General features: G+C 40.2%; 1 protein-coding gene across 1 annotated transcript in view; it reads left to right on the forward strand.

Annotated features, from left to right (window-relative positions):
- Positions 1 to 27944, forward strand: part of Shab (Shaker cognate b) — a 260638-nt gene that overhangs the window by 178270 nt on the left and 54424 nt on the right. The window contains exons 4-5 of the mRNA XM_067148672.2: positions 5905 to 6408; positions 10071 to 10254. Of these exons, the coding sequence (XP_067004773.2) occupies positions 5905 to 6408; positions 10071 to 10254 (688 nt within the window). The remainder of the gene's footprint in view (positions 1 to 5904; positions 6409 to 10070; positions 10255 to 27944) is intronic.

Genomic DNA, 27944 nt, shown 5'->3' on the forward strand with positions numbered 1-27944 from the left:
ATTGTAAATAAAGGGTACAGTTCTCTGCACATAATTATGAGGGTGTTTAGGGGTTGTAGTAAGGGTGTAAACGAGAGGGCATACAAGTCTCTGGTAAGACCCCAACTGGAGTATGGTTCCAGCATATGGCACCCTCACCAGGGTAACTTGATCCAAGAACTGTAAAAAATCCAAAGAAAAGCAGCTCCATTTGTTTTGGGTGTATTCCGACAAAAGATTAGCGTTACAAAAATGTTGCAAAGTTTGGGCTGGGGAGACTTGGGAGAAAGAAGACGAGCTGCTCTTGTAAGTGGCATGTTCCGAACTGTCAGGGGAGATATGGCGTGGAATGAATGACATTAGTAGACGAATAAGTTAGAGTGGTGTCTTTAAAAGTAGGGAAGATCACAATATAAAGATAAAGTTGGAATTCAAGAGGACAAATTGGAGCAGATATTCGTTTATAGGAAGGGGATTTAGGGATTGGAATAACTTACCAAGGGAGATGTTCAATAAATTTCCAATTTCTTCGCAATCATTCAAGAAAAGGCTAGGAAAATAACAGATAGGACATCTGCCACCTGGGCGAAAGCCTTAAATGCAGATCAGTAGTGATTTATTGATTGATTAATTGATTGCGTAGGAGGAGAAATACATCTGAGGGAGTAATTTACAGTCCAGGGCAGTTTTAAAGCAAGTATGCTTCTTTAACTTTCAATTACTTTTATCTACCTTAAAAGTTTTTCAGCTCTGTGCCATGCATAAAATGCTCCTTCCGACAGAATTCTTGTCGGATTCACCTGAAATGTTCATAGAGTGTTTTAATATGTACAGGAATCAAAAATAGTTCTGCCTTCTGTTGTCAACTGAATATTACCTTCATATTTTTCCTCTTGAAATAGCATGAAACTAGATATTTGAATAAATAACGAAAAACTGAAAAAACTCCAACAGTTTATACCTAACTGAAAAACCCAAGGTTATTCTAAAAATAAATGAGTACTTTTGAGACGTTTACCAAATTATAGCTCAAAATAATTAAAACTCTGCCGCAAGGAGCACTTTACGTGCAACATATAAAAATAAAACTTACTTTAAAATAACTTTGCAGGCAATAAACTAATCAACTCCAAGTTTTGCGTTGGACTATATGTTATTAATATGTGCTTGTGTTTTAAATTTAGTTTTGATAAGTGATAAATTGTAGAAGTTCAAAATCTCAGTCATGACTCCCCTTAAGTGCAGTATAAAATACGAAGGAATCGTTTCCAAAACCTGTCTCTCAAAATGTGTAAATGTTTATTCGATTTTCTTCTCTGGGTTAAAACTTTCAAGCAGAGAACGTATCCAGTTTACTATTTCAAATGTGGGTAATCTAAATAAGTACAAGTCTATTATGATACTCTTTTCAAACGGGATATTGAAAATAATCGGAATAATTCCCGGATCAATCAATGCATAACATCCACTTTTAAATAATATTTTATATTGAATGTAACCATCGAACTGACAAGCTTCGATAATTCGACAGCTTGCCCAGTTCGAAAGTGGTAGTGTCGACACATCGACGCGATGTTATTTATTCATTTTGTTACTTTGTTCCACTAACGCATAATATATTCTGAAACGAGAAGTAAACTTTGTATAAGTTCTCGTCGGAATCAAGCGAGCAGCTAACTGGTACAACAGCCAAAATAAGCCTCGTCATGCCAGTATATTTTATGCCAGTTCTTGGATGTGGGAAATGCATTTTGGTACAATATAATAGTACATCTTGACATATTATGCGATATATGTATTTTGTATGTTTTGGATTTAGTATATCGTGTCTAATGTTCTTGGCTACTATGTAGTTACAATTTTATTCTTTATTTTGGCCGATGGCCTCGAAGATAGGCCCTTAAAAATTGTCAACGTTTTTATTTTTTCATAGACCATTCCAATGGTTCCAAATTTTTAAATATCTTTGAAACTTTCAAAAATGGTTTATATCGCCATCAAATTAACTTTACAATGACGTACGTAACGAAGAAAGTATTTTGTGTTGTTCATAACAACAATATTAATAACAAAGGTAACTCATAAAATGACTTGTCAGTAAAGAGTTTAATATTACCATTCCAAGGGTTAAAAGCAGAAATTCTTATCGGAAACATGAATACCCATTCTTGCAAGTATTGTTCGTTCTCTGATAGTTCTCTCTTGTTTCATTATTGCTTCAAATACTAACGATATCATCTACTACTATGGTATTTAACACGTATATCTGTTTTTCAACTTTTTCTTTCAAAACCACATGGTCAAGTTGTTACATGATCTCATATTGTCGGTAAGCAAAAATTCACCTGACTAATTTGAACTAATTGAACATTATAATGAGATTTGGAAATGACTCCCTCCTTCGCAGTTACTAACATTGGGTAAGGATGAGTTATCATTTCCCATTTCCTAAATGATGAGACAAACTTTTGAACTGAATGCAGTTCCTTCTCACATTTACAGTAAACATGTCTATGTTCAAGTTAATAATTTCACTGCAATATTTGGCTTCACTGCCTCAATGATATAGTGTCATAATGTCTCGGCTTAGTAGATATAACGCTCTTTTACGGATTAGATCAATAAGTTAAAGACACAAGTTTATAACATAGCTAAATAATGCCATTAGTTTAGCGTAGGCTTGAAAGCTTGACTTTAACACCCAAAGTAGTCAGTTAGGTAGTGCTAGCAAAAAATAAATCTTCATCGCACTCCATCGTTTACATTAAACTTCTAGTGAATATACGTTTTTTATGATTGCGGTCATCTGTTTTTTTTAAGTTCCATATTGTACCTGTTACCATTCTGCGTGATAACACACATGGCTCAATATTAACCCGAAAGTAATAGTCCCTCGTCAATTTACAAAAGGATGTCAGTATTTATCATAAAAGTCCACTGAACCTCTTTGTTATTCAAATTCATTTGAAATTGATAATGTACACGAAATATTAATTTCGTAAAAAGTATACATTTGCATAACATCCGCGTGACACAATAATTTATCAAGTGTAAACGAAGGCTTAGAATGACGTATTTTAATTACATTAGTATCCAGAATTCCCTATTTATTATTTAGCCCCTTACTACTTAGTTCTTAGACTAATAAATATATGTCACGTTATAGTTTGTAGAACTAAAATAGTTTTAGTGTTTGAATGTAACGTTTCAAACAGTATCGAAAAACACCTTCTGCGCCCTACTCTGCACGACTGTTCGTAGTTCCCTGTTGATATTATCTCTTACCTGAGCTGAAAGTATGGATTGGTTTCTCATTATAGGTTAGCTACATAGTAATATTATAATAAATAAAACATTTTGAAGCTTTTAGTCTTTATTCTCGTAATAATGTTTGAGAAAACCTGGTTGAATTTTTGAATTTTAGAATTTAGACTCGCCTTTTTTAGATAACAAGTAACGTCTATTATATAGGATGACCTGGAAGGAAAGGGAAATATTCTACGATGTGACATTACTGGTCATTGTGATCAAAACAGTTCATATGAACATGGGGTCAATATGAGAATGTTGTTGAAATAGCCCTAAAGCTGGTTGTTTTAATTGCGTTTATGTTTCTGTTTTTGTTTGTTTCTTTGCATAGCTGTAACAAGATTACAATATACAACCTTTTTGTTTCATGTCGTATCATTTCATGGTCCAGTCCGATGCTATGAAAGAACTTACTACCTATTACAGAGAGAGTCAGTTGAAACCAAATCCTAACAAGACTCAAGAATGCGTTCTTCATCTTAAGAACAGAGAGGCTGCTAGACCACTCCATATCTCCTGGGAAGGAGTCGCTCTTGATCACTGTGCAACCCCAAAGTACTTAGGAGTGAGCTTAGATCGTGCTATCATCTTTAAGAATCAACAAGCAGAAAGTGTCAGCTCGCAACAATGTGGTGCGAAAACTGACAAGTACCACATAGGGTGCACAGCCAAGCACTCTGTGGACATCTTCACTCGCGTTGTGTGGTTTTTCCTCCTGAATATGCGTGCCCGGTGTGATATACATCCTGTCATACCAAATAGGTGTACGTCGCTCTTGAGACATGTCGAATCATCACTGGCTGCCTACGGTCTACGCCTTTAGGAAAATTGTACTGCCTTGCTGGGATTGCACCTCCTGACATTCGTTGGGAGATAGCGGCAAAGAGCGAGAAGAAAAAAGTTGGTACATCTGAATCTCACCCTCTGTGTCATCACCAGCCAGTTTCTCCACGTTTGACTTCAAGGACTCGTAGGGGCTGCACGTCAAGCCCGAATTTGTAAATGGCGAGTGAGCTTCAAACGCTTGAAGAATGGTTGATTCCAATCGAAGAACTCCCTACTGGCCATACAGAAGGTTGGCTAACGTGGAAATCTCTCAATAGATTGCGATCAGGTGTTACAAGATGCAAATATAACCTGTTAAAGTGTGGTTTTCACGTGGACTCACCGTTATGTGATTGTGGTTCTCCACAGACAACGCCTCATCTTCTCCAATGCAAACTGTATCCGACTACATGTACTATGTAAGATCTCATGCAAGCAACACCTGAATCTCTCAAAGTGGCTAACTATCGGTCAGCAACCATATAAGTTTGTCCTTCTTCCATGTTATGTGGTCTTCTAAGGCTCTTCCATTGTACTTCCTAATTTCTAAAGACAGTCTTCACATTAAGGAACCAACGCAGCATCTACTTTTCCAAGCACCGTGCTCGACAGGAAGTCACTTATATAATCCATATCTATCACTTTGGGACGTTTTCTTTTATGTTATGAATATTATGTTGTTATATACAGTATTTGTATTTTGTTTGTACAGTTTTTATTCATATTTATATATTAGTGCTTCTGATACGATAAATAAATAAATAAATATGGTCCAGTGACAATGATTTCACAATAAGTTCTCAAAGATCCCACTACTGAACTCAATTCATTTGTCAAATCACTTAAGAATATGACGTGTTGCCCGTCGAAAATCATTGTGACGTTCCCGTAAGCCAGCAAAAGCATCCATTATGCGAGCGAGCAGATAGTCCCGTGTATTAGCTTTACTTCTGTAGACTTTACTCTTCACCTAACACCATAAATCTAAAGGGTTGAGCTCAGGAGACCTGGGTGGCCAGGCAATGATACTAAGACGACCAATCCACCGTTTAAGAAATGCGGTATTGATATGCTCCCTCACCTGGTGTCAATAATGAGGAGCTAAATCATATTACTAGTACAAAACAAGATAAGGAACATCCTCGAGTAGTTCTAGTAATGTTCGTTGCAAATATTGCAGGTATCTTGTCCCATTCATACGACCGTCTAAAATAATGGGGCCTATCAGCCGGCCGTTCAACATACCATACCATACATTAATTGAGCAACGTACTTGAAAATTCGTGTCTGATGTCTGGGGCTCCATATTGACCCCTTGTTCATATGAACTTTTATCACAATGACCAGTAATATCACATCCTAGATTATTGCCCTTTCCTCCTGGGTCACCCGGTATTTGCATCACAGTTGTACAACCAAATTTGTGCTCTTATATTCTCGTGCTTTCAAAGATCGTAGGCATGTATGAACTAACTATAATTTATATGTTATAAATCAAATCAAAATGTATCAAATAACCGCATAGATTCAAATTTCTATTCGGCAGGACAGGTACGCAAGTTCGTCGTCGATGTGTATCACCGGAATACGAATTGTGACAAGCATATGGGGCAAGTACAGTATCTTAAAAGAGAGAATACGCAAAATCTAGATCAATTCATGGTATTTTATTAGATATTTTCTTGTAGTTAGTAAAACTTGTGTCTTTACTTGATCGATCTCTTCCTTGGAGATGAATGTAGAGCAACTCTCACCTGCTAGAAGAGTGATAACGCTGCCTGTCTCTTCTAGGAGTTCAAGGAGTTCATAGATGCGGAGAACCTGATGCCACTACCTACAAGTGACTTCCGTAACCCCGTGTGTCTCGAAATGAAGACACTGAGAAACGGAGCTTATGAGGGTGTTGTCAGCCGAGGAACTGTAGCTCTCCACAATAATAACAACAACAATAACAATAACAACTTTAATAACAACGACATGGGCAGTGTGGACAGTTCGGACACGTATGCGAGCTGTAACACGCACCCGTTCCTGTCTCAAGGCGACCTCACATCCGACATTGCAGACCCGAGCTGCGCCATTGTGGAGCTGGTGCTCGACAGCAACCTGTACGTGAACCCCCTGGACAACGGCAACCAGCGCAGCACTGACAACAGCCCCCTGGGAGCCATGCGAAGTCTGGGCGCATCGCCCTTGGAGGAGGCCTTCAAGGGTTTCGGCAGCACAGATAGAGGAAGCAGGGGTAGCCTAAACGACACGCCCGTCCCTAAACACAGGAAGACGCGATTCCAGCAGGTACCAGTATTTATTACATGGATACAGAGTTGCATAAGACTTAAGTAATCTTGTAGAGCAGTCATTCACTCCAAATCAGATGGGCGATATTATAGAAAACATATTCTAAACAGTGAGAAGTCATTTCTGAGAGAATTTAATAAATGTCTGTGTCTCGGTGTTGGATTTATAAACTGGTCTGTTGGGCCTGGACCCAGGCGTCTAATGTCTGGGAAAGCAAATTTCACCAAAAAGTAATAATGTATTGTTGTTGTTTTATATGTTAATGTTAATGTATTTTAATTGAATTTAAATAGTTACTTAATTTTAAATATAAATTTTAAAAAACAATCATTCTTCTGTGTCTAAAATGTACATATGTACAATTCAATGCTACAATAGATTTAGACCTTAGTTTCATTAATGAAATGTTATTGATAAAAAATTGACTTATGTTATAGATATATATGTAAATATTCCTGAAATATTCAAAAGAAAATCTTGTAATATACTTGGAATATCATATATCCCGAACCGACTCGTTGGCTAAACGGTCAGCGTACTGGCCTTCGGTTCAGAGGGTCCCGGGTTCGATTCCCGGCCGGGTCGGAGATTTTAACCTTAATTGGTTAATTCCAATGGCACGGGGGATGGGTGTATGTGTTGTCTTCATCATCATTTCATCCTCATCACGACGTGCAGGTCACCTACGGGTGTCAAATAGAAAGACCTGCACCTGGCGAGCCGAACCCGTCCTGGGATATCCCGGCACTAAAAGCCATACGACATTTCATTTCATATATCCCGAACAATTAAATATTTCTGGAAGGCACCAAGGATATGTATAAACATTTGTGGAACTCTTAATTATTTTAGGAAAATAGACTCGGAAAATTTCTGGAATATTCTGTGCTATTAGGATATGAAAAGACAAGTTGAGAGGTGAATGTTCCCGATACTGGGGTAGGTATCGAAGGTTGACAACAATTTAGCACAGTATAACTGTCCATTGGCTTGGATTGTGTTAAACCTCCAAACTTGACACTAAAGGCGTGCGTGGCGTCGTTTTTTCTTACAATTAGCTTAACGTCGCACCGACACAGATAGATCTTATGAGACGATGGGATAGGAAAGGCCTAGGATTGCGAAGGAAGCGGCCGTGGCCTTAAGGTACAGCCCCAGCAATTGTCCGGTGTGAAAATGGGAAACCACGGAAAACCATCTTCAGGGCTGCCGACAGTGGGGCTCGAACCCACTATCTCCCGGGTGCAAGCTCACAGCTGCGCGTCCTTAACCGCACGGCCAACTCGCCCAGTGCGTTGAGTCTGTAATGGGTCCAAAAGTAGTTGCGTACCCACGGTTACGGCTCAAACCACCTGCCTAACCGAGAAAGCTCAAATACGCTCATGAGTTGGGCGAGAGGGACGGAGATATAAACAGGCTCAGGGCCCATATAAATTCATAGACACGAACACGTTGGACTGATTGAGCAGACTGAGTTTGGAATGGTTTTGAGCCTAATCGGAACAATAGTCAAGTCTGCGACTCACCAAGCTGAAATGTTAGTGCTAGCCAGAGTACTTTTTACTCTCGTAGAAAAATTGAAATTAATTGAGAAGTTAACTGGACAGCACCGAAATTCACTTCAGTGATTTTTCTTCCTGTTGCTCGCTGGAATTACTTAATTTGACAGTATTGTACGTTTGAGTTTGGATCACAACTGTGAGCCACAACCGACCCACGAGACTTAGGCCCTCTACACACGGAGCTACTCGTTAGAAACTGATTGGCAACTGGAGTTTCTCGCCGATCACTTGGGAGTCACTTCCTGTGTAGTTCAATGGAATGCCACACACGGCGCTACGGGTTCATCCATCTCAAGTTAAATACCACTTAGTAATTAGTTTGCGATAAGATCCAGGTGACTCGCCGAGCCGGTCGCCATTGAGTTTATTTTCTCATTTCCCAGTGACCAAGTGGGTTTATATGGTGGCGAACTGAAGGCACAATATGCTGCACTAATTCCATATAACTGCGTTTTGTCATACGATAGAAATAAATAATTTATCATCCGTTTGATGTAGGTCTTTTGCTGCTATGAATAATCTGCAGTGGATGTTCTTTTCATAACATGGGTGGACTCAGTACCTTCTTCTACTTTTTCTCCTGGAATAATCAAACGCAATCATGTCTTCTGCATCACTTGAGTCAGTAGTCGACATTCTAGCAAGCGATCTAGCGAGTCCGCACCAAACTTTATGACTAATTACGAGAAAACCGTCACTGTACAGTAGTCTTGTATGTGGGGTCGAGTCACTATTCACTTACCAACCAATTTACGTGCCCAGTTATGTTTCTAATGAGTAGCTCTGTGTGTAGAGGGCCTTGAAAAAACTCATTCGCCTGCTGAGTCTCAGCGTGGCTCATCTTACCTATCTATCGAGTGAGTGTGACTCAATGAGCTCAGGAGGCTCAGATACAGCTCAAGCAGGGCCAGTCCCATGCAGGCTCACTAGCGACTCACATGAGTCGATATGTTTAGACAAGTCCCATTCCCAGGTTCATACAGGCGTACGGATCTGAGACCCATTCGGGCTCAACGCACACCTCTACTTGACACGTAACGTTACAAATGCGAATTTTTTAGATCATTAATTAACCATATCTAATCGTTAAATCTCAAGTTTTCTTACTATGCTGTGGCTTAATTTCTAACACAGCAGGACAAAGGCGAGCACAATTCGCTATAGCTCAGGCAGGTAAAGCAGCAGAGTACAGCATAGCAGCTGCTTGCACAGCTCTCAGTTGCAACTAGTGAAGGGGCGCGTATCTAAACAGATTTAAACTTTTAACAGTTTTATTGTGCCTTATGTCTCGTTCTATTCAGTGCATTGGGTTATAATGTGGAATCAAAATAAGTTATTTAGTATACAAACGCCATGTGCTAAGTAAATACATTTAATTATATTAATTTCATCAGGTTTGTCGTTGTTTAAGAATACAGCATAAACAATGAACGACAAACGAACTGTACGATTGTATTGATTAAACATAACATACAACGTACTCAGCCAGGTACATTGCTGTGGCTTTGCTTACGCCATGGCTGCGCATATCGCCATCTAGTGTTTACAGCACAAACTATTAGAAGTCAGCAGCTCTCGGCTCTTCCCACCCTCACGCCATTAGCTCGAGGAGCGGTGCTCTCTCATTGCTAGGGAATGGAGTTTTGGACAATAACAGGTTGGAATTCAAACTTATTTGACCAAAGCGCAATAGTATACTAGCCCACACAACGGTTCTGCAGTGATATTAGCGAACTGAACTACTAGAACCCCTAAAATTTCTGCAAGTCGCCTACAGAACTATAGAGCGGATAGATGATACCTGTGCCTTGTTCAAATATGTTTTCATTCTAACCTACTAGTGCAAAAAATCCTTTCCCTACGCATTGCCATATATGCAGTGGTAGGGGAAATTGGACTGTGCCGAGGATGTCGAGCACTCTAAATCTGGGCCCGCTATATATTAGGTACATTAGATTCTAAACAACCTCAAAAGTTCTAATGAAGAAGGTAAACGATGTAATAGCATAGGTATATTTTAAGTGCTCCTCTTGCAGTGTGTTTATGTATCGTCCGTGTGTAGTTCATTAGCTAATGCTATCTGTGTATTCTCTACAGGGCGTGAAGCCTCGCACGCGCTTCGGTGAACAAGAGCGTGTCCGTGGTGAATCCCAGGAGAGTCTGGAGGCCAAGAGAATTGGCAGAAAGGCTTCCTTTATGCCGGGACGAAGCCTAGCCTCAGCTACACGAATCATCAACCAGCACCTGTTCGGCCTCCAGAGCATGGGCGGGACACGAGCTGGTGAGTACGTCGCACGATACAGTAGCCAAGGGTATCTTGAGGTCCAGTTTAAAGTCTAGAAGAATTTAATGTTCACAAATGCTTAAATCTATATACTAAAAAATTATGAAAAATAAAGTCATTCAGTCCGGCCATTCTATCCGGTCGATTTCCTTCATTTTTGTTTTAACTGAAAGGTATTCACGCACTGATCTGTCATCAGGTACTATAAATCACTTAACTTCCGCCTTTCTCAAATTATGTGATTTTTTTCAAGTGTTTGTCTCTTTGAAGCAATCATATCTTTGGTTCTAATTGAGGTACGGAGTACGTTTCGGCCTAAGAACACTCAGTGGATCAAGCTATTTCATTTCAGCTCTTAACTATTCAAATTGGTTGATTCTGAGGAAAGTTATGAGTGCACATTCAATTTGACGTCTCATTTCTTCAACATTTTTTCTCATTGAAGCAATCATATCTTTCGCTCTAACTGAGGTGCGCATTTCGTTTTGGTCCAAACACCTCAATGGATCAAGCGCTTTCTTTTGAGATAATAACTACTTAAATTGGTAGATCCTGAGAAAAGTTATGAGTACATTTGTCTTCATGACGAAGATCTTTAAAGGACGTTTTAACAGTTCGGCGCTTAGTGTTGTTCCAAGGAATGTTTAATTCAATTTCTTTGTGTGATGTATTTGCAAGTGTTTTGTTGACATAATATTACATTCTATTACCACAGCAGATCATGTGCTTTATTTCATGAACTCGAAACTTTGTAAATACATCCGTAAGGATAGTAATGAACAACACCATACTTTGTACATTGCGGGCGGAGCCAGCGGGAAACTGTTAGTTACTCTTTACAAAGTGAACATGCTCTAGAAAACATACACAATGTAGAACTATTGGACCAGACAAAAGAATGGTTGAGTGATTGGCTAAATTTCTAGAAAAATAGAACTCAGAGAATTAGAGTAGATGAAGTGTTATCGGATCCTGTAATGATTAAGAGGGGGTCCCAGGGTAGTAATTTTGGACCTGTATTTGTTCTTAATTATTTAACTGATATGAGTAAAGGACTCGAATCAGAGATAAGGATATTTGCAGATGATGTTATACTGTATAGATTAGTAAAAGAGTTGCAGGACTGTGAGCGACTGCAGGAGAACGTGAACACTGTAGTAAGATGGGCAGCAGACAATGGTATGATGGTAAATGGGATGAAAAGTCAGGTTATAAGTTTCACCAAGAGGAAAAGTCCTCTCAGTTTTAATTACTGTTTTGATGGGATGATAGTACCTCATGGGGAACACTGTAACTACATAGGTGATGAAACGAGTATAAGGAATGGTCTTCATTGGGGGTAATCATATAAACGTGGTTGTAAAGGAAGGTTACAGATCTCTTCACATGGGTATGGGAGTATTTAGGGGTCGCAGTAAGGATGTAAATCAGAGGGCGTATTAATCTCTGGTACGACCCCAATATCAGAGTGTTGTTCCAGTGTATGGAACCCTCACCAGGACTACTTGATACGAGAATTCAAAGGCAAGCAGCACGATTTGTTCTGGGTGATTTCCGACAAAGGAGTAGTGTTACGAAAAGGTTGCAAACTTTGGGCCGGGAAGACTTGGGAGTAAGGAAAAGAGATGCTCGACTATGTGGTATGTTACAACATATACACTCAACATACACACTCAGTCAGCTGACGGCATGGCGTAAGGGAAGAAGTAAACATAGCAGGACCGGCTGGGAGGTAAAACATTTTCATTGTTCCTTATACTCTACACCACTGTATATTTACAAGGTTTTTCTTTATTTCCTTTCTTTTTAAACATATGTTTCATTTATTTCGTTACAGACTCCCTTCAGCATCTTAAAACTTTAAAATATCAACCTCAACTTCTGTTATTTTTTAGGAGTTTCCCCCAATCACCGTATTTTAAAATTTTACATTTTAAGTCTATCTTCAAGATACTAAAAGTACATACTTTTCCAGCTTTTGAAAAATGAAGATCCCTTACGTCAGATTGTATCTCAAACTCGAATACTGACTTGTTGAGGTTTTAATCCAACATGAAGGAACAGTTTATCTTATTATCATCATCATCATCATCATCATAAGTGTCCGGCTCCATGGCTGAATGGTTAGCGTGCTGGTCTTTGGTCACAGGGGTCCCGGGTTCGATTCCCGGCAGGGTCGAGAATTTTAACCATCATTGGTTAATTTCGCTGGCAGGGGAACTGGGTGTATGTGTCGTCTTCATCATCATTTCATCCTCATCACGACGCACAGATCGCCTACGGGCGTCAAATCAAAAGACCTGCATCTGGCGAGCCGAACATGTCCTTTGACACTCCCGGCACTAAAAGCCATACGCCATTTCATTTCATCATCATAAGTGTTTTTATTTGTTTATGTCAATATTTGTATCCTCTTTAGCTGAAGATGTTCCATATTAGGAATGAAATACGTACTTTTTAATATTGTAATTAGATTTTAAACTGTATTATGTTACATAAATACATAGACTAGCAATAAAAAACAAATAAGTACTGGAAGGTAATCTTATGTGGTATGTTTCAAGCTGTCGGCGGAGGGATGGCGTGGAATGATATTAGTAGACGAATAAGCTTGAGTGGAGCTTTAAAAGTAGGAAAGATAATAATCTTAAGATAAAGTTAGATTTCAAGAAGACAAATTGGGGCAAATATTCATTTATAGGATGAGGAGTAAGGGATTACAATACATTATCAAGGGAAATGATCGATGAATGTCCAAGTCCATTGCAAACTTTTAAGCAAAATCTAGGTAAACAATTGACAATTGCAACACGGAGGATAGCCCTATGTGCAGATCATTGAGGATTGATTGTTTGATGACTATTCACCTTCACTTATTCCACGAGAGGTTAGAAACCAACTTGTGGCTGGGGTCAGTAGAAAACATTAATAACGGTATCCATTTCCCGTCGTAAGAGGCGATTAAAATGGGTAACCCTTAAGGACTCTGAGTCTGATATTCCTTCCGCCTACTTGTGTCAGTTTCTCGCTTTCATCTTTCCTATCTGACCACCTTTCGTCGGCTCTTGTTTTCTCCCTACCTAGACGGTATTTGAATTATGAGGCTTACGGTGTCTTTCATTTTCACGCCATTCGTGGTCCTTCTATTCCATTACCGACATATTCATTCTTCAAAGGATCGGATCTTTTCTTACCCTAATTCTCTTTCTTTCTTAATCTGTTTACCCTCCAGGATTGGTTTTTCCCTCGGACTCAGTGAGGGATCCCAGCTCTACCGCCTCAAGGGCAGTGTCGTGGAGCGTGAGTCATTGGGTCGGAGGATGAAACTGGGGAAGAGGACTAGTACCTCGCCCAAGCGTCCTCACCTGCTATGCTGAACAGGGGCTTTGGTGCGGGATGGGAAGATTAGAAGGGAAAGACAAGGAAGACGGAAGGAAGCGGCCGTGGCCTTAAGTTAGTTACCATCCCGGCATTTGCCTGGAGGAGAATGGGAAACCAAGGAAAACCAATTCCACTATGGCTGAGGTTGGAATCGAACCCACCTCTACTCAGTTGACCTCCCGAGGCTGAGTAGAGCCCGCTCCAGCCCTCGTACCACTTTTCAAATTTCGTGGCAGAGCCGGTAATCGAACCCGGGCCTTCGGGGGTGGCTACTAATCACACTAACCACTACATCACAGAGGCGGACTTCTTACTCTAATTATTATTATTATTATTATTATTATTATTATTATTATTATTATTATTATTATTACCGGACCCGTGGTGTAGGGGTAGCGTGCCTGCCTCTTACCCGGAGGCCCCGGGTTCGATTCTCGGCCAGGTCAGGGATGTTTAACTGGACGTGAAGGCTGGTTCGAGGTCCACTCTTCCTACGTGATTAGGATTGAGGAGTTATCTGACGGTGAGGTAGCGGCCCCGGTCTAGATAGCCAAGAATAACGGCCGAGAGGATTCTTTGTGCTGACCACGCAACACCTCGTAATCTGCAGGCCTTCGGGCTGAGCAGCTGTCGCTTGGTAGGCCAAGCCCCTTCAAGGGCTGTAGTGCCATGGGGTTTGGTTATTATTATTATTATTATTATTATTATTATTATTATTATTATTATTATTATTATTATTATTATTATTATTATTATTATTTACAACTGGCTTTACGTCGCACCGACATAGATAGGTCTCACGGCGACGATGGGATAGGAAAGGCCTAAGAGTGAAAAGGAAGAGACCGTGGCCTTAATCAAGGTACAGCCCCAGCATTTAGCTGGTGTGAAAATAGGAAATCACGGGAAACCATCTTCAGGTCTGCCAACAGTGGGGTTCCCAAAGCAAGCTGACAGCTACGTGACACAAACCACGCAGCCACTCGCTCGGTTCATTAGCATGAAGCTTCTATCTACTCATATTGAAATAATTAATCAAATATTCGAATCACGAGATTCTAGGTTCTTCTTGCTTCTCCTACAGTCTACTGTCGAATCCCTCAGTGTCCTGAGTAACTTACCCTCTACCATAAACCTTACTACCGAAGTATCCAAATTTGCCTGGCTTCAACCCTCATGCTGATTCTCAAACTTAGCTCTTTTTCCCTTTGTTGCAAATGGTTACTATTGTAACCCCTTGTTTGTATCAGAACATTCTCGCGACTTGCATGTCTGTAACATCTAGATTATGCCGTAATTCAGTGATCCATAAGATTCTTAAATAGTGCCCCATTTTTCTCTTCCTTCTTCCACACTAAACATACAAAACCATGCACATAAAATGGACCGATTTTCTTCTAAAACTACTTGTCTCTTCAGACCACCTAAATCATTACAGTAATTTAACTATGCCTGATCATGATAAAGTAAAACTATAATTGTATTATTGAAAGATACGACCTGACCGTTCTTAAAAGGAGGTCCATGTACTGCCTGTCTGGTTGAGGAGAAGGGAGTAGGGGGTATGGTTGCCATGGAAACGTGGGTGGACCCACTGCGGTTGCCATGGAGATAAAACTGCTGCTTGGATTTGCTAAATCTCTCACTTCTGAGCTACGTACAACAGAACACAGCGGTCTGAACGAGCGTACAAGTGAGCCAGAAGCAAAGGGAAGGAGAAAGGAATGTGGCAACACCGTGCAATCGCACGTCCACTGTGCCTCCCTTCAGCCCTATCTGTCAACATTCTTATTTTAATATTACGGGTATATGCACTTCAAAAGAAAAGACTAATTCGCCGCTCAAGTACATCAAACTCCAATAATTTTTCTACTAAAATGATGGTGTAGTGGAATAACTTAAAGCTTTTCTTTTTTTTTTTTTTGCCATTTGCTTTATGTCGCACCGACACAGATGGGTCTTATGGCGACGATGGGATAGGAAAGGCCTAGGAAGTGCAAGGAATCGTCCGTGGCCTTAATTAAGGTACAGCCCTGGCATTTGCCTGGTGTGGAAATGGGAAACCACGGAAAACCATCTTCAAGGCTGCCGACAGTGGGACTCGAACCCACTGTCTCCCGATTACTGAATACTGGCCGCACTTAAGCGTATTTTCCTGTGATAATAACATATATTATATTATGAATATTAAACATTTTTTCCATTAATTGTAAAGCCAAAACTGTAAAGGGCAGTCTCTTCTTGAAGCTAATAACTCATTGCGACATACTAAGAATAAATTTAGTAAATAATAAATAATTTTGCGGCAGTAGTTGATTTAACGTTCTTCTCGGATAAACGGGTAATTGCAATGGCTACACAATGTGTTACATCTAGACCCTATTTCTTTCACTATACCGCCTTTCAAGATATGTTCAAATTTTTCACACGTAAAATAGACCATGTCTTCCACTTTCGTGTTGCCCACTTGGCATTCAATCCCCTTACGCTTCCTTCCAACCGGTACCAGATCTTCATACCAAACGCGGAACAAGTTCTTGACATCTACCATCATAACTGGAACATGGGTATAAAATAAATAATTGAAAAGACCTCCATGTAGCCCATACACTAGTATCGGTAAAATCTAATACTTATGTGCAACTAAAATGGAAGTTCATAATGGGTTGAACGTAAAACAAGGCTAAATTTAGGAGATCTTCTATAAATTTTATTAAAACGTTAAGTCTTAGAGGATAGAAGGTAACTGATTCACCAAATTAGCGTAAATAATAGACCTTGAGGAGAGGATCAAAAATGTTGTAACTTTCAAGTCTGTACCTTGCACCGTTCTCGAGGAAAGTCCTGTTTTGGGAACTGCAAGAATTGTAACGCAGTGCCTGGTAATAGCTACTGATGAGGCTGCCGGGGCACGTGCGTAAGTGTTTCAGCCGGTTGCAATCTGCTGCTTTATTTTCAGTGTCGAGCGTCCGCTGGCAACAGAAACAGTAAAAACATACATATCGTAAACTTCCGTTTCTGACCCTATTCATGATATTTGTATTACTAGATAACAATCAATCTTAATAACGTGTCGTCTGGTTTTTGAAAGTGAGAGGAACAGGGGATCAACCAATAGAAATAGCCCCTTGTGTAAGGTGACTGGTGAATAGAAATATCTTCCTTTTGTTTATTGAGTATTACTTCAGTAGCAATTGAATGGTGTTGAGTGTGGAACATAATATAGACGTAGTTTCTTAGATTACTAATTACTGTTTTATATCTACACTGTTCGTATGTGTGTCGGAGTATATTGTGTGTTGTTTCGTTGCCAACAAACGTGATTTCGTTCGCAGTGCCGCCAAAAAGGACGAAGTTGTTTCAATGACAAATTCCAAAGTGATTTCCCGTAAATGTAAAAGCAATGATAATTAAGCTTTTTTTTTTCCTAAATGCAGTACTGAATGTTTATCGGTCACGGTGGGAGATTTGACATTACGGGCCATATCATTTCTAAGAAACATAAAATTGCGCTTCAGGCTGCTTTGACCTCTGAAAAGCTTACGAGAATTTCATTCATGTTAAACCTGACAATGAGTGTTCGGAATTGGTCACAAGTGTACATTTGCTTTCCATATAGACAAATACAATAACAGATTTAATTATCTAAGCTGCACCACCAAAATTACTAAAGAAGTATTCTCAAGAAGGTAGTTTGCATACGCCCGCCTAAAAACTAGCGACATTGTATTAGCGCTGTGTGCTATGCAGGTCATTCCTGAATTGGAAGAGATTAGATATCTATCATATATGATAGATATTTCAAATCACAAGGTCATAAAGTTGGTTCCTGTTCTCGTCCGTTATCATATACCAAATGCTGGAATAAAAATCAACATAATTATTGAAGTTCGGTAATCTTCAGGCGAGAACTTTGAAAATGTTAATAAATTGAATTATGGAAGTACTTCACAAGTTCAAGTTGACTGACAAGATAACTGCACTATCAGCCGATAATACGAACACAAATTTTAGAGAAATCAACTGAGTAGAAAATAATTATATTTTCTCTAAACGTGAAATTCAATTTAAACAGAAACGTTATAGAATTCGGGCTGTGTCACGTATATTTTCCATAATAGTATGCAAAGAGCACGTGTCTTGTTACCGGTGAATGTTGGAACTACCGTGTGCAAGATATTTTCGTATTTTCACACATACGCATTGTCCATATGATGAATTTGCAGGAATATTGTGTTTATTTACATGTTCAACACAAACAAATTCTTGGACATCCGAAAACCAGATGTTATCGTTGGAACCGGCAATTGACAGGATCCTTTCTATATTTGCGGGTTTGAAATCTTACTTCTGTTCACTATAATTCCTGTAATGTTGAAAAATTATGCTTTGACGATAACACTTCTCCTCCATAGCTTCAATTTGCGCAGTCGTTTTAAAACCTCTTTAAATTTTGAAATGGGTACAAGTTTTCAGCATGTAATGTTCGCCATACACGTGTTCGTGGGACATCAATACGTGCAGAAAGTCGCCTTGTGCTGGTAGTAGGACTACGCTGCACCATTTCAACAATGTGTTACTGTTCCTGCACAGGTTGGTGAACTACACATTCAGAAGAAAAATGGGAATTTGGAGAATACCTGTTTCACGCAATGTGCTGAAAATTCTGGTAAACACTCTGCGATCAGGAACTCGAGGTGTCGGAAAGCGGCGGCGGTATTCCTCGACAGCAGCAGGAGCACGATCATCGCAGAAGCTATTAACATCCACTGACGGACATAGGTGTTCACACAGCACTGGAGGCATTTGACATATGCACTTATTGGCAATAATAATTGCTTTCTTAAATTGATATTGAATATAAATATATTCGTTGATAACTGTGTATTTAGTTACAAAATACACAAACTTAAAAGAACTTCTTTGTTTAAAAAATCATCATCATCATTCCGTGTCCGGTCAGCATTTCCAAAATGTAGCAACTCCGATGGCTTTGTTGTTCGCCTCGATTAGGTCCTGTGTAGTGCAGGAATGTTCTAGTAGGGGACAGATGAGCAGTTGGTTCGGATCTTGTGTTACACCACACTCGCAGGATGCATCTCCATCGGCTGGAAGTATGACCCATTTTTGCATGTTGCCTTCATAGTAAGAGCCAAGAGTATCTAGTGCAGAAGTCAACTTTCCCTCCACCTCTTCAAATGTCTTTCCTTGGGCAGCTACTGCAGTATCGTCGGCATAGATGAAAAACCTGGTATGTTCCATTATGGGCTGATCATTAGTGTAAGACGATTAAGTGATCTCCATATAGGGTAGGGCAGGTCATTTCCTGAAGCTAGCTCTTCCTTTGCAGGAGTATCAGGCGGCAGCATGCTCTTCCACCTGGTGATGCGGTTAGACTCAGATGTTCCTACCAGTGGTTGAGTTCTGGTGATGAAGCTCTTTCTCGACTTCAGTCGACAGACTACAGCCTGGTGATCATGCAATGGGTGGCGAGAATTATTAGTCTGCTTTGTCCTCTCTGCATCATCAGCGACAGCCCTTCTGACAGTAGGGGGAGCTATTCCAACAATCGGGTAGAGTTTGTCAACTGGGGTTGGCTTCAGACATCCCGACAAGATTCGTACGGTCTCGTTGATTGTAATGTCAACCTGCTTGGTGTGAGTGGATGCACTCCACACAGGTGAAGCGTACTCTGCAGCGGACACACACAAAGCAAGAGCAGAGGTTCTCAGGACGTGAGGGCTTGCTCCGCAGGTGGTGGCTGTGAGCTTTCTCAAAATATTGTTCCGTGAACTAACTTTCAGCCTGGTGTTGTGGCAATGTTTCTTGAAGAACAGTGTTCGGTCAAGAGTAACACCTAGATACACAGGTGTTGGACAATGTTCTAGTCGTTTGCCTTGCCATATAATGTCCAGCTCCCGCCGAGCTACTCTATTCCTTAAGTGAAATGCGCACACCTGAGTCTTGTTGGGATTTGGCTTTAGATGATTGCCTTCATAGTAAGAGCCAAGAGTATCTAGTGCAGAAGTCAACTTTCCCTCCACCTCTTCAAATGTCTTTCCTTGGGCAGCTACTGCAGTATCGTCGGCATAGATGAAAAACATGGTATGTTCCATTATGGGCTGATCATTAGTGTAAATGTGAAAGAGCTTTTTATGGGTGGACATAAATATTTCCACAACAACCTAAACTACACTTTTTTCACCATTTGTGTACGGTTTAGTAACGTGTGTGCATTCCCTTGTTGCGAATAACACTTCTTAATCTGTTGGGCATTGAAGCTACTAATTTTTTTGTGATTTCTTCACCAATAGTATTCCATTCTTGTAGCAGCAGTTCTTTCAGTTGGTTTTTGCTGGATACGTGGTGTTTTCTGACTCGTAGTTCGAGTTCATCCCATAGATGTTCAATGGGATTAAGGTCGGGGGACTGGGGAGGGGTTTTCAGGCTATGAGGTGTATTATAAACAATCCAGTAACGAACATTATTAGCAGTATGCTTCGGGTCGTTGTCCTGCCGAAAGTAGTAATCAGCCCGTAGACATAGTTTTTGGGCACTGCGTCGTAAATGGTTTTTCTAAATATCCAAGTAAGTATAATGCTCCATTGTTCCAACACTTGAATCCGCCATGCACCGCCACACCATAACACCTCCACCACCGTGTTTAACTGTAGATTGGCTGTTTCAAACTCTGTATTCATTTTCCTCCATATCGACATTCTTCCTGCAACCTCATCAAGATGCACACAAAACAATGCAAATGTGCAAACAACAAAATGAAAATAAAACACAATTACTTACCGTAAGGGCAGTAGCACAAAATACGAAGCGTGGAGGGCAAAAACATGAAGGAAAAAGGCCAGGATCTTACATTCACGTTTGACAGGTTGCCAGGTCAATATCACTAGCTACTAAATAAGAGACAAGATTAAATTTAAAATAAGGACTTTTACTTAATAAAATAAATATGAAAATTTAAAATAGTATAAGTACAGTTAAATATATATTTTCTTTTTAAAACCAAAACGCAATTAAAACTAAAGGAATAAACACTATTTTATAATGAATTTTAATTTTTTTTAAATGAAGCTGATATCAACATAGGCTTTCTCAAAATATCAAAGTTAGAAAACTCATAACTGATACCATTAAATAAAATTGTCAATTACAGTACGTTAACTTAATGTACAGAAAGATTTAAATATTTTTTCTTTTAAAAATTTATTGCAACCAGAAGATTTGAACGATAAATACTAGGTAATCGCTACATGGAAATTCATTTTAAAAATAAAATAGTTGGATGAGCATCAGTATGCGGGCCCGCGAATATTAATACTGCTTAAAATTGAAATTTGCTACACTACCAAAACAAATAATAAGTCACACCCAAAGGCACACACAAGGACACACGTACAAAGAAAATAGTGTCTCCAACCGCGAATTAATATTACATAAATTAATCAAACAGGATTAAATTATAATAAAATAATAGTGGAAAGCTATTCCAACTAAATGAAGAATATCAATGGAAAAACACTATAAACGTTCCAACATAATAACAGAACACATAAGGACACCCAGGAGCGACCATTACCGACGCCAAACCATCAACCCACAATCGTCATCAAAGCCCCAAAAATTTAAAACGTGACCATCAGATAAGATAAGAAGGAGATGATACATTACGTAATAATTACAAAGGCAAGGAACCCCAAACAATGGGTAGAATGTGACAAGAAAAGGTAAGAAAATAACAAATATTAAGTTACATATCGATCAGCAAATTTCAATTTTTCACAGACTTAACGTTATTAAGATTAATAATTATTATTATTTATCCAGTAAGTGATACTCGAAATTACATTAGCTTTTGTTAAACAGTTTGCCTACAGCTTAGATAATTTAAAATGAAGGGGGCTTTGTATTACGCTAGAATACGTACATAAGGTGTCATTAATTAAAGTCCCGAACAATGCAAATAACGAAAGCATCCAAATAATTAGCCGAGAAGGTAATAGCAACACAGTTAGAAGGCAAATTCAAACAACGAAGAAAAATTAGGGAGGAAAATCCACACCAAAATAAATAACAGAACAATAATAATAATAATCACGGCGATGATAATAATAATAATAATGGTTCGTACCCCACTGTCGGCAGCCCTGAAGATGGTTTTCCGTGGTTTCCCATTTTCACACCAGGCAAATGCTGGGGCTGTGCCTTAATTAAGGCCACGGCCGCTTCCTTCCCACTCCTAGCCCTTCCCTGTCCCATCGTCGCCATAAGACCTATCTGTGTCGGTGCGACGTAAAGCAAAATAACATAATAATAATAATAATAATAATAATAATAATAATAATAATAATAATAATAATAATAATCTCAACGAATGAGTAGGCAACGAAGTGCGAACGATAACACAGTAAGTTACAACTCACACAAAATACAACCTCACAGACGCATAACTAGCGATTCCAAATTCCCACACATTTCAGTTACATGCTTTTTGTTTGTTTTTTTTTTTTTGTTTTTTTTTTTTTTTTTTTTTTTTTTTCTACAGATTCAGTCCAAAGCCGAAACAAGATTTTGCTTACAAAGGTTTATACGGTGACGAAAGGGTGCGTTTATGACGTTGGTCAAATTCACTCACTTTTAAAGCATGGTCGTACGAGATCCCTGGAATTGTTTATAATTTACAGTACTTACTTGAGTCGAGGTATCCAATATAAGAACTCACATTACTATTACAAGAAGCATGTCGGTAAACGGCAAACACACACACGAAGTTTTCTTCTTACACTAGTGCAATAAATATGGGTTAGAGCACACTGAGAAACATTCAAAAAGGTAAAGGACATAGCCCTAACATCCTCCGACTTATCCACCAGAGTCACGCTCCATTACTAACGCTTTCCCTCTACGCCAAGATGTCTCCTTAAGAACTCTACTTAACACAGCCATGTTGAACGGTGGCAGGTGACACGCTACTTCGCTCACACTGACAAGGCGGAAGTCCACAGCTCCCAGCATTCAAAGTTCGCACCGCGCAAACGCACAGCTCTCGATCAATAATCGAGCTAATCAGATTAATCCAGCAAATACGTAACAATAGGAGATACAGTTTTTGAATTAAATGTGCATGGTAAATTCCACAATTAGACAACAGTCCCAAACAATGGGCGATAATGTTAGATAACGTCTCGATACACAAGTAGACATGCCAAATAAAGAAATAAATACTCGTAGATGTTTTCATGTTACAGTTCCATTATGCCAAATAAATATTTTTTGCCATTTTCATGTCACAGTTCCATCATGGCGAAAAATGTTAAATTTGCTTTCATCTGAAAAAATAACTTTTTTCCCAGAAGTCTTCATCCTTCATCATGTACTCTTGAGCAAATGCCAACCTCTTCTTTTTGTTTACTGGGCTGATAAATGGCTTCCTCCTGGGACTTCGGGCATTGATATCCGGCTCTATGAAGAGTTCTACGAATGGTCTTTGGATGTACCTGTTTACCATGGTACTCCTGAAGTTCTGCTACAATTTCGGAAAATGATATTTTCGGAGTCTTTTGCACTGTCCTAATTACCGCCTTCTCTTCTCTCAGAGTGAGCTTACGGGGACGTCCACTTCTCTCTTTATTTATCAATGTTTTAGTAGTTTTGTACTTCTTAATGATACTGCTCACTGTGTATCTGCTTCGTTTAATGATTTGTGCAATTTCGGCGTATGATTTACCTCCTTCGTACAGAGTTACTATTATTTTTCTCTCTTCTATTGTAGTTTCCTTCCTAATTTTCTCCATTCTGCCGTGAATCACCAGTATCCACTTCTAATGTGAACAAGACTTGTAATTGCGTTCACTCCTCAGTGTTCAAGTCAGAACTGATGCATACTACTCTGTTTTGTTCATAGCTTTCATCGTTGTGTATAGACTTTTGTCCAGGCATACCACCACTACCAGCCTTATTTTCCTCATCTCTTCCTATTTGATTAGGATTTTACTGTACGTATTTTAGCGTATGTATGCATAATGTATCGTTTCAATTCATGATGGAACGAACAACGTACGCAGTTGGCTACCGTGCCTATTTTATATTGATGAATGAGTCAATGGGCCTCTGTTTGAACACTTATGTCCGTCTGTGTATCTGCATTTTCTTCAATAGTGTAAATGTGTGGCATTTTAGCCAGTGCATGTACAAACACAGTTAGCCGATGCTTCTGTCTGATACACTCTCAAACCCTCGCACTACGTTACTCACAACGCACCATGGAAACTGCGCGTTGAACGGGCCACTTAAATAGTAGAAATATATCCCGAGCAATGAAATGAAATGGCGTATGGTTTTTAGTGCCGGGAGTGTCCGAGGACATGTTCGGCTCGCCAGTTACAGGTCTTTTTCTGATTTGACGACCGTAGGCGACCTGGGAGTCATGTTGAGGATGAAATGATGATGAAGACGACACATACACCCAGCCCTGACCATTCCTCCTGGGACACGCTGTATACATAATTCTATTCAACCATGAATGGCCACATTTACTAAATGCTGTGTCGCATAACCTTCCCTTTTTTTCTTTTTTTATCGTTGGTCCGGCCATATTTTATGTTTCCGTCTTTTGTTGAAGTTCGTTGGAAACCATTGTTGCGAGTTGCGTTTCATTTTTACGACCGTGTGTCGCGATCTGTAAATACTCGTCCTGCTGACATGGATATCAAATGATATATTGCTTTGGGCCGAGGTCTGCAACTAGGCTATTTTGTTCCCAAGGTAACAGTTTCTTTCCCTATATTTCGTACATTTTTATTTACGCTGGTTGAACCTGTTGGCTGGATCATGTTATAGGTAAGCACGACGCTAGGCCTATGTATTGATTCCATCAGGGCCGGATTTATTTCATTTATTTGTTCCTGATTGTCGTGTGGCTATTGATATTATTTTGATCTAATGTTTATTTAATAAACTCTTTGTATCCTACTCTGCGTTATTATTCTAGGAGTAGGAGGGGTAGCCTTTTAAATTTTACCCTTTTGATTTCAAGGCTCGATTTCAGCTCATGACTTTTGGCTCTGGTCATTTTCGACCCGGTCCGCGCAAACTATGATAGGTGAGAATTTATTTATCGGCCCGTTACCTGTGGTTGATTGCAGCTTCTACTGATTTGTGTTTTGTTTTTATTTTTCGATATCTTCCTGCCTGAGTATATGTTGTGTTTTCCGGTTATTTATTCCTCGGTGCTCATCGTGCCCAACCCTGTTGTGGGCATGCGAGAAGAATAACATAGGCTAGTCTAGCACAAGCACATGCCGCATGTATCTTGATAGCGGAGGGACGCATTTGGCAGGCAATTACCTTTAAAAATGTATTTCTTAGGGTCACAACTAACAGGATACTCTAAAACTGGCATTACTTTTGGATTGTATATGTAATTTATATTCAATAAAACTAAGAAAATATGGCAGATGCTGTAATGTAAGGCCTGACGCTCTAGAGCACTCAGCACAGTGCCTTCCAAGAAGAGCTGGAGCCATATAAGAGGACAAGATCGGTAGATGCTGAGTGGGTCTCGGCCCACAAGCGACCACAGCTGGTCCGTGTTCCAACAGCTCTGCACTCTGACCAGCCAACCGAGCAGAGGAGACGAGAGACGGAACAGGGCCGGCCTCAACCGTCGGCTGTCCTGAGAATGGTTTTCCATTCTCTTGCACTGCGGCAAATGCCGGGACAGCTCCTAGTATAGGCCACGGCCGCCAACCCCTCACCTTCTCCGAGTATCTCCTTCACCGTAACAAATCTCCCGGCCTGGCCGACGGCGTTACCGTCTAAGAGGCCCACCTCCCCCACTTCAGGAAAGTAATGAAAACATTGTTTTAGTAGTAGAAAGAGGACAGCGCCGAGCAGAGTAGCTTCGGCCAAGGATTACCGTGGCTCTACAGCTCTGCATTCGAGAGGTGCTGGGCTGGACCCACCGCCGGCTGGCCTTAAAATGGTTTTCCGTGGTTTTCCATTCTCTTGAGGGGAATACCTGGGCAGTTCCTCTGATAGGCCGCGACCGCTCCCTTCTCACTTCTCCGCGCCTTAAATCACCGCAACATATCTCCTGGCCTGAGAGAGGGCGTCGCCACCTAGGAGGCCCGCCGTGAACGAACCTATCAGGGTACGGAAAGAAAACATTTTAGTAGTAGTACGAGGATAACCATCAGAAAGTGTTTTTTTTTTTTTTTTTTTTTTTTTTTTTATTAATATATCAAACACAACAAGTTTGCTACCATCATTAAGTTTTCCGAATTTGTGTTTCCTTTATCGGAGTTGCTATATCGTGGAGGTCGAACTATTGTCAGAGGTTCCACACCCAGGAAAATCAGCTAGGAAAAAATGGCAAAAGGAGAATAATAATAATAATAATAATAATAATAATAATAATAATAATAATAATGATAATAATAATAATAGAGGAATCTGGTAGAAAGACAATGAGAACTTTGCCTCCAATTTCCTCGTTTTACTTCTTCATTTACCGCTTTTCCCGCATCCATGGGGTCGCGAGTGCGAACTGTGTAGCACATGTGTATTTAGCCCTGTTTTACGGCAGGAAACCCTTCGTAACGCCAACTCTATATGAAGACATGTAATCACTATTGCATGTTTCTGTCGCGGTTGGTAGTGTAGTGTGTTGTCTGAATATGAAGAGGAAAGTGTTGGGACAAACATAAACACCCAGTCCCCGGGTCAGAAAATTAAAATCCCCGAGCCGGCCGGGAATCGAACCCGGGACCCTTTGAACCTAAGGCTTCAACGCTGACCATACAGCCAATGAGTCAGAGTGCCTCTCATTTCCCTTGAACACCTAATATATCGTCAGTGGCGTAACGTTAGTGTTCGCAAGGCCTGCAATGCTTAAGGGGTTCGCAGACTTCCCCAGAAAAAGTAAATAAATGAATAACTTAAATAACTTTGCCTGAATGCCACTCTGTGCGAGAAAGGTGGCATCGCGATGTGTTCGTCTTCTTTCTCCCAAATCTTCCCAGCCCAAACTTTACAAAATTGGGCTGGGAAGACTTGGGATAAAGGAGACGAGCTGCTCGACTAAGTCGTATGATCAGACCTGTCAGTGATGGCATGGAATGGCATTAGTAGACGAATAAGTTTAAGTGGTGTCTTTAAAAATAGGAAAGATCACAATATAAAGATAAATTTGGAATTCAAGAGGACAAATTGGGGCAAATATTCGTTTATAGGAAGGGGAGTTAGGTATTGGAATAACTTACCAAGGGAGATGTTCAATAAATTCCCAATTTCTGTGAAATCATTCAATAAAAGGCTAGGAAAACAATAACTAGGAAATCTGCCACATGGGCGAATGCCCAAATGCAGATCAGGATGGATGGATGGACGGACGGACGGATGGACGGACGGACGGACGGACGGACGGACGGACGGATGGAAAATTTCTCTTTATAGTGCGTTTGATGAATAATTGTTGGTAAGGTGCACCTGCCTGCAAATTACTGTAATTGTGTTAAGTCTAAGAGCCAGCCCCGCGGTTTAGCGTGTCTGCCTCTTACCCGGAGGCCCCGGGTTCGATTTGCGGTCAGGTCAGGGAAGTTTTTTTTTCTTTACGTCGCACCGACACAGATAGGTCTTATGGCGACGATGGGACAGGGAAGGGCTAGGAGAGGGAAGGAAGCGGCCCTGGCCTTAATTAAGGTACAGCCCCAGCATTTGCCTGGTGTGAAAATGGGAAACCACGGAAAACCATTTTCAGGGCTGCCGATAGTGGGGTTCGAACCTACTATCTCCCGAATACTGGATACTGCCCGCACTTAAGCGACTGCAGCTATCGAGCTCGGTCAGGGAAGTTTATCTGGATCTGAGGGCTGGTTCGATGTCCACTCAGCCTACGTGATTATAATTGAGGATGTATCTGACGGTGAGATAGCGACTCCGGTTTAGAAAACCAAGAACAACGGCCTAGAGGATTCGTCGTGCTGACCACACGACACTTTATAATCTGCAGACGTCCGAGATGAGCAGCGGTCGCTTAGTACGCCCTGGCCATGGGGTTTGATTTGGTTGTATTGGTTAATTATGAGTTCATCTAAGACAGCTGTCTCTAGTAACATGACGGGCACGCTTTCTCACAAATACCTGAGCCAAGTTGTTATTTAAAATACCAGTGAAAATTAGTACCAAATATCAAATTTTTGACCCAGTTATTCCTGTTGCTGTTTCTTCCACAAAACGATCGTTTTCGAAGCTTAAAAAGAACTGCTTGTGAAGTTTTATGACCCAAGACA

Source organism: Anabrus simplex, chromosome 5 (assembly GCF_040414725.1).
Source record: "Anabrus simplex isolate iqAnaSimp1 chromosome 5, ASM4041472v1, whole genome shotgun sequence".
Taxonomy (NCBI): Eukaryota; Metazoa; Arthropoda; class Insecta; order Orthoptera; family Tettigoniidae; genus Anabrus; species Anabrus simplex.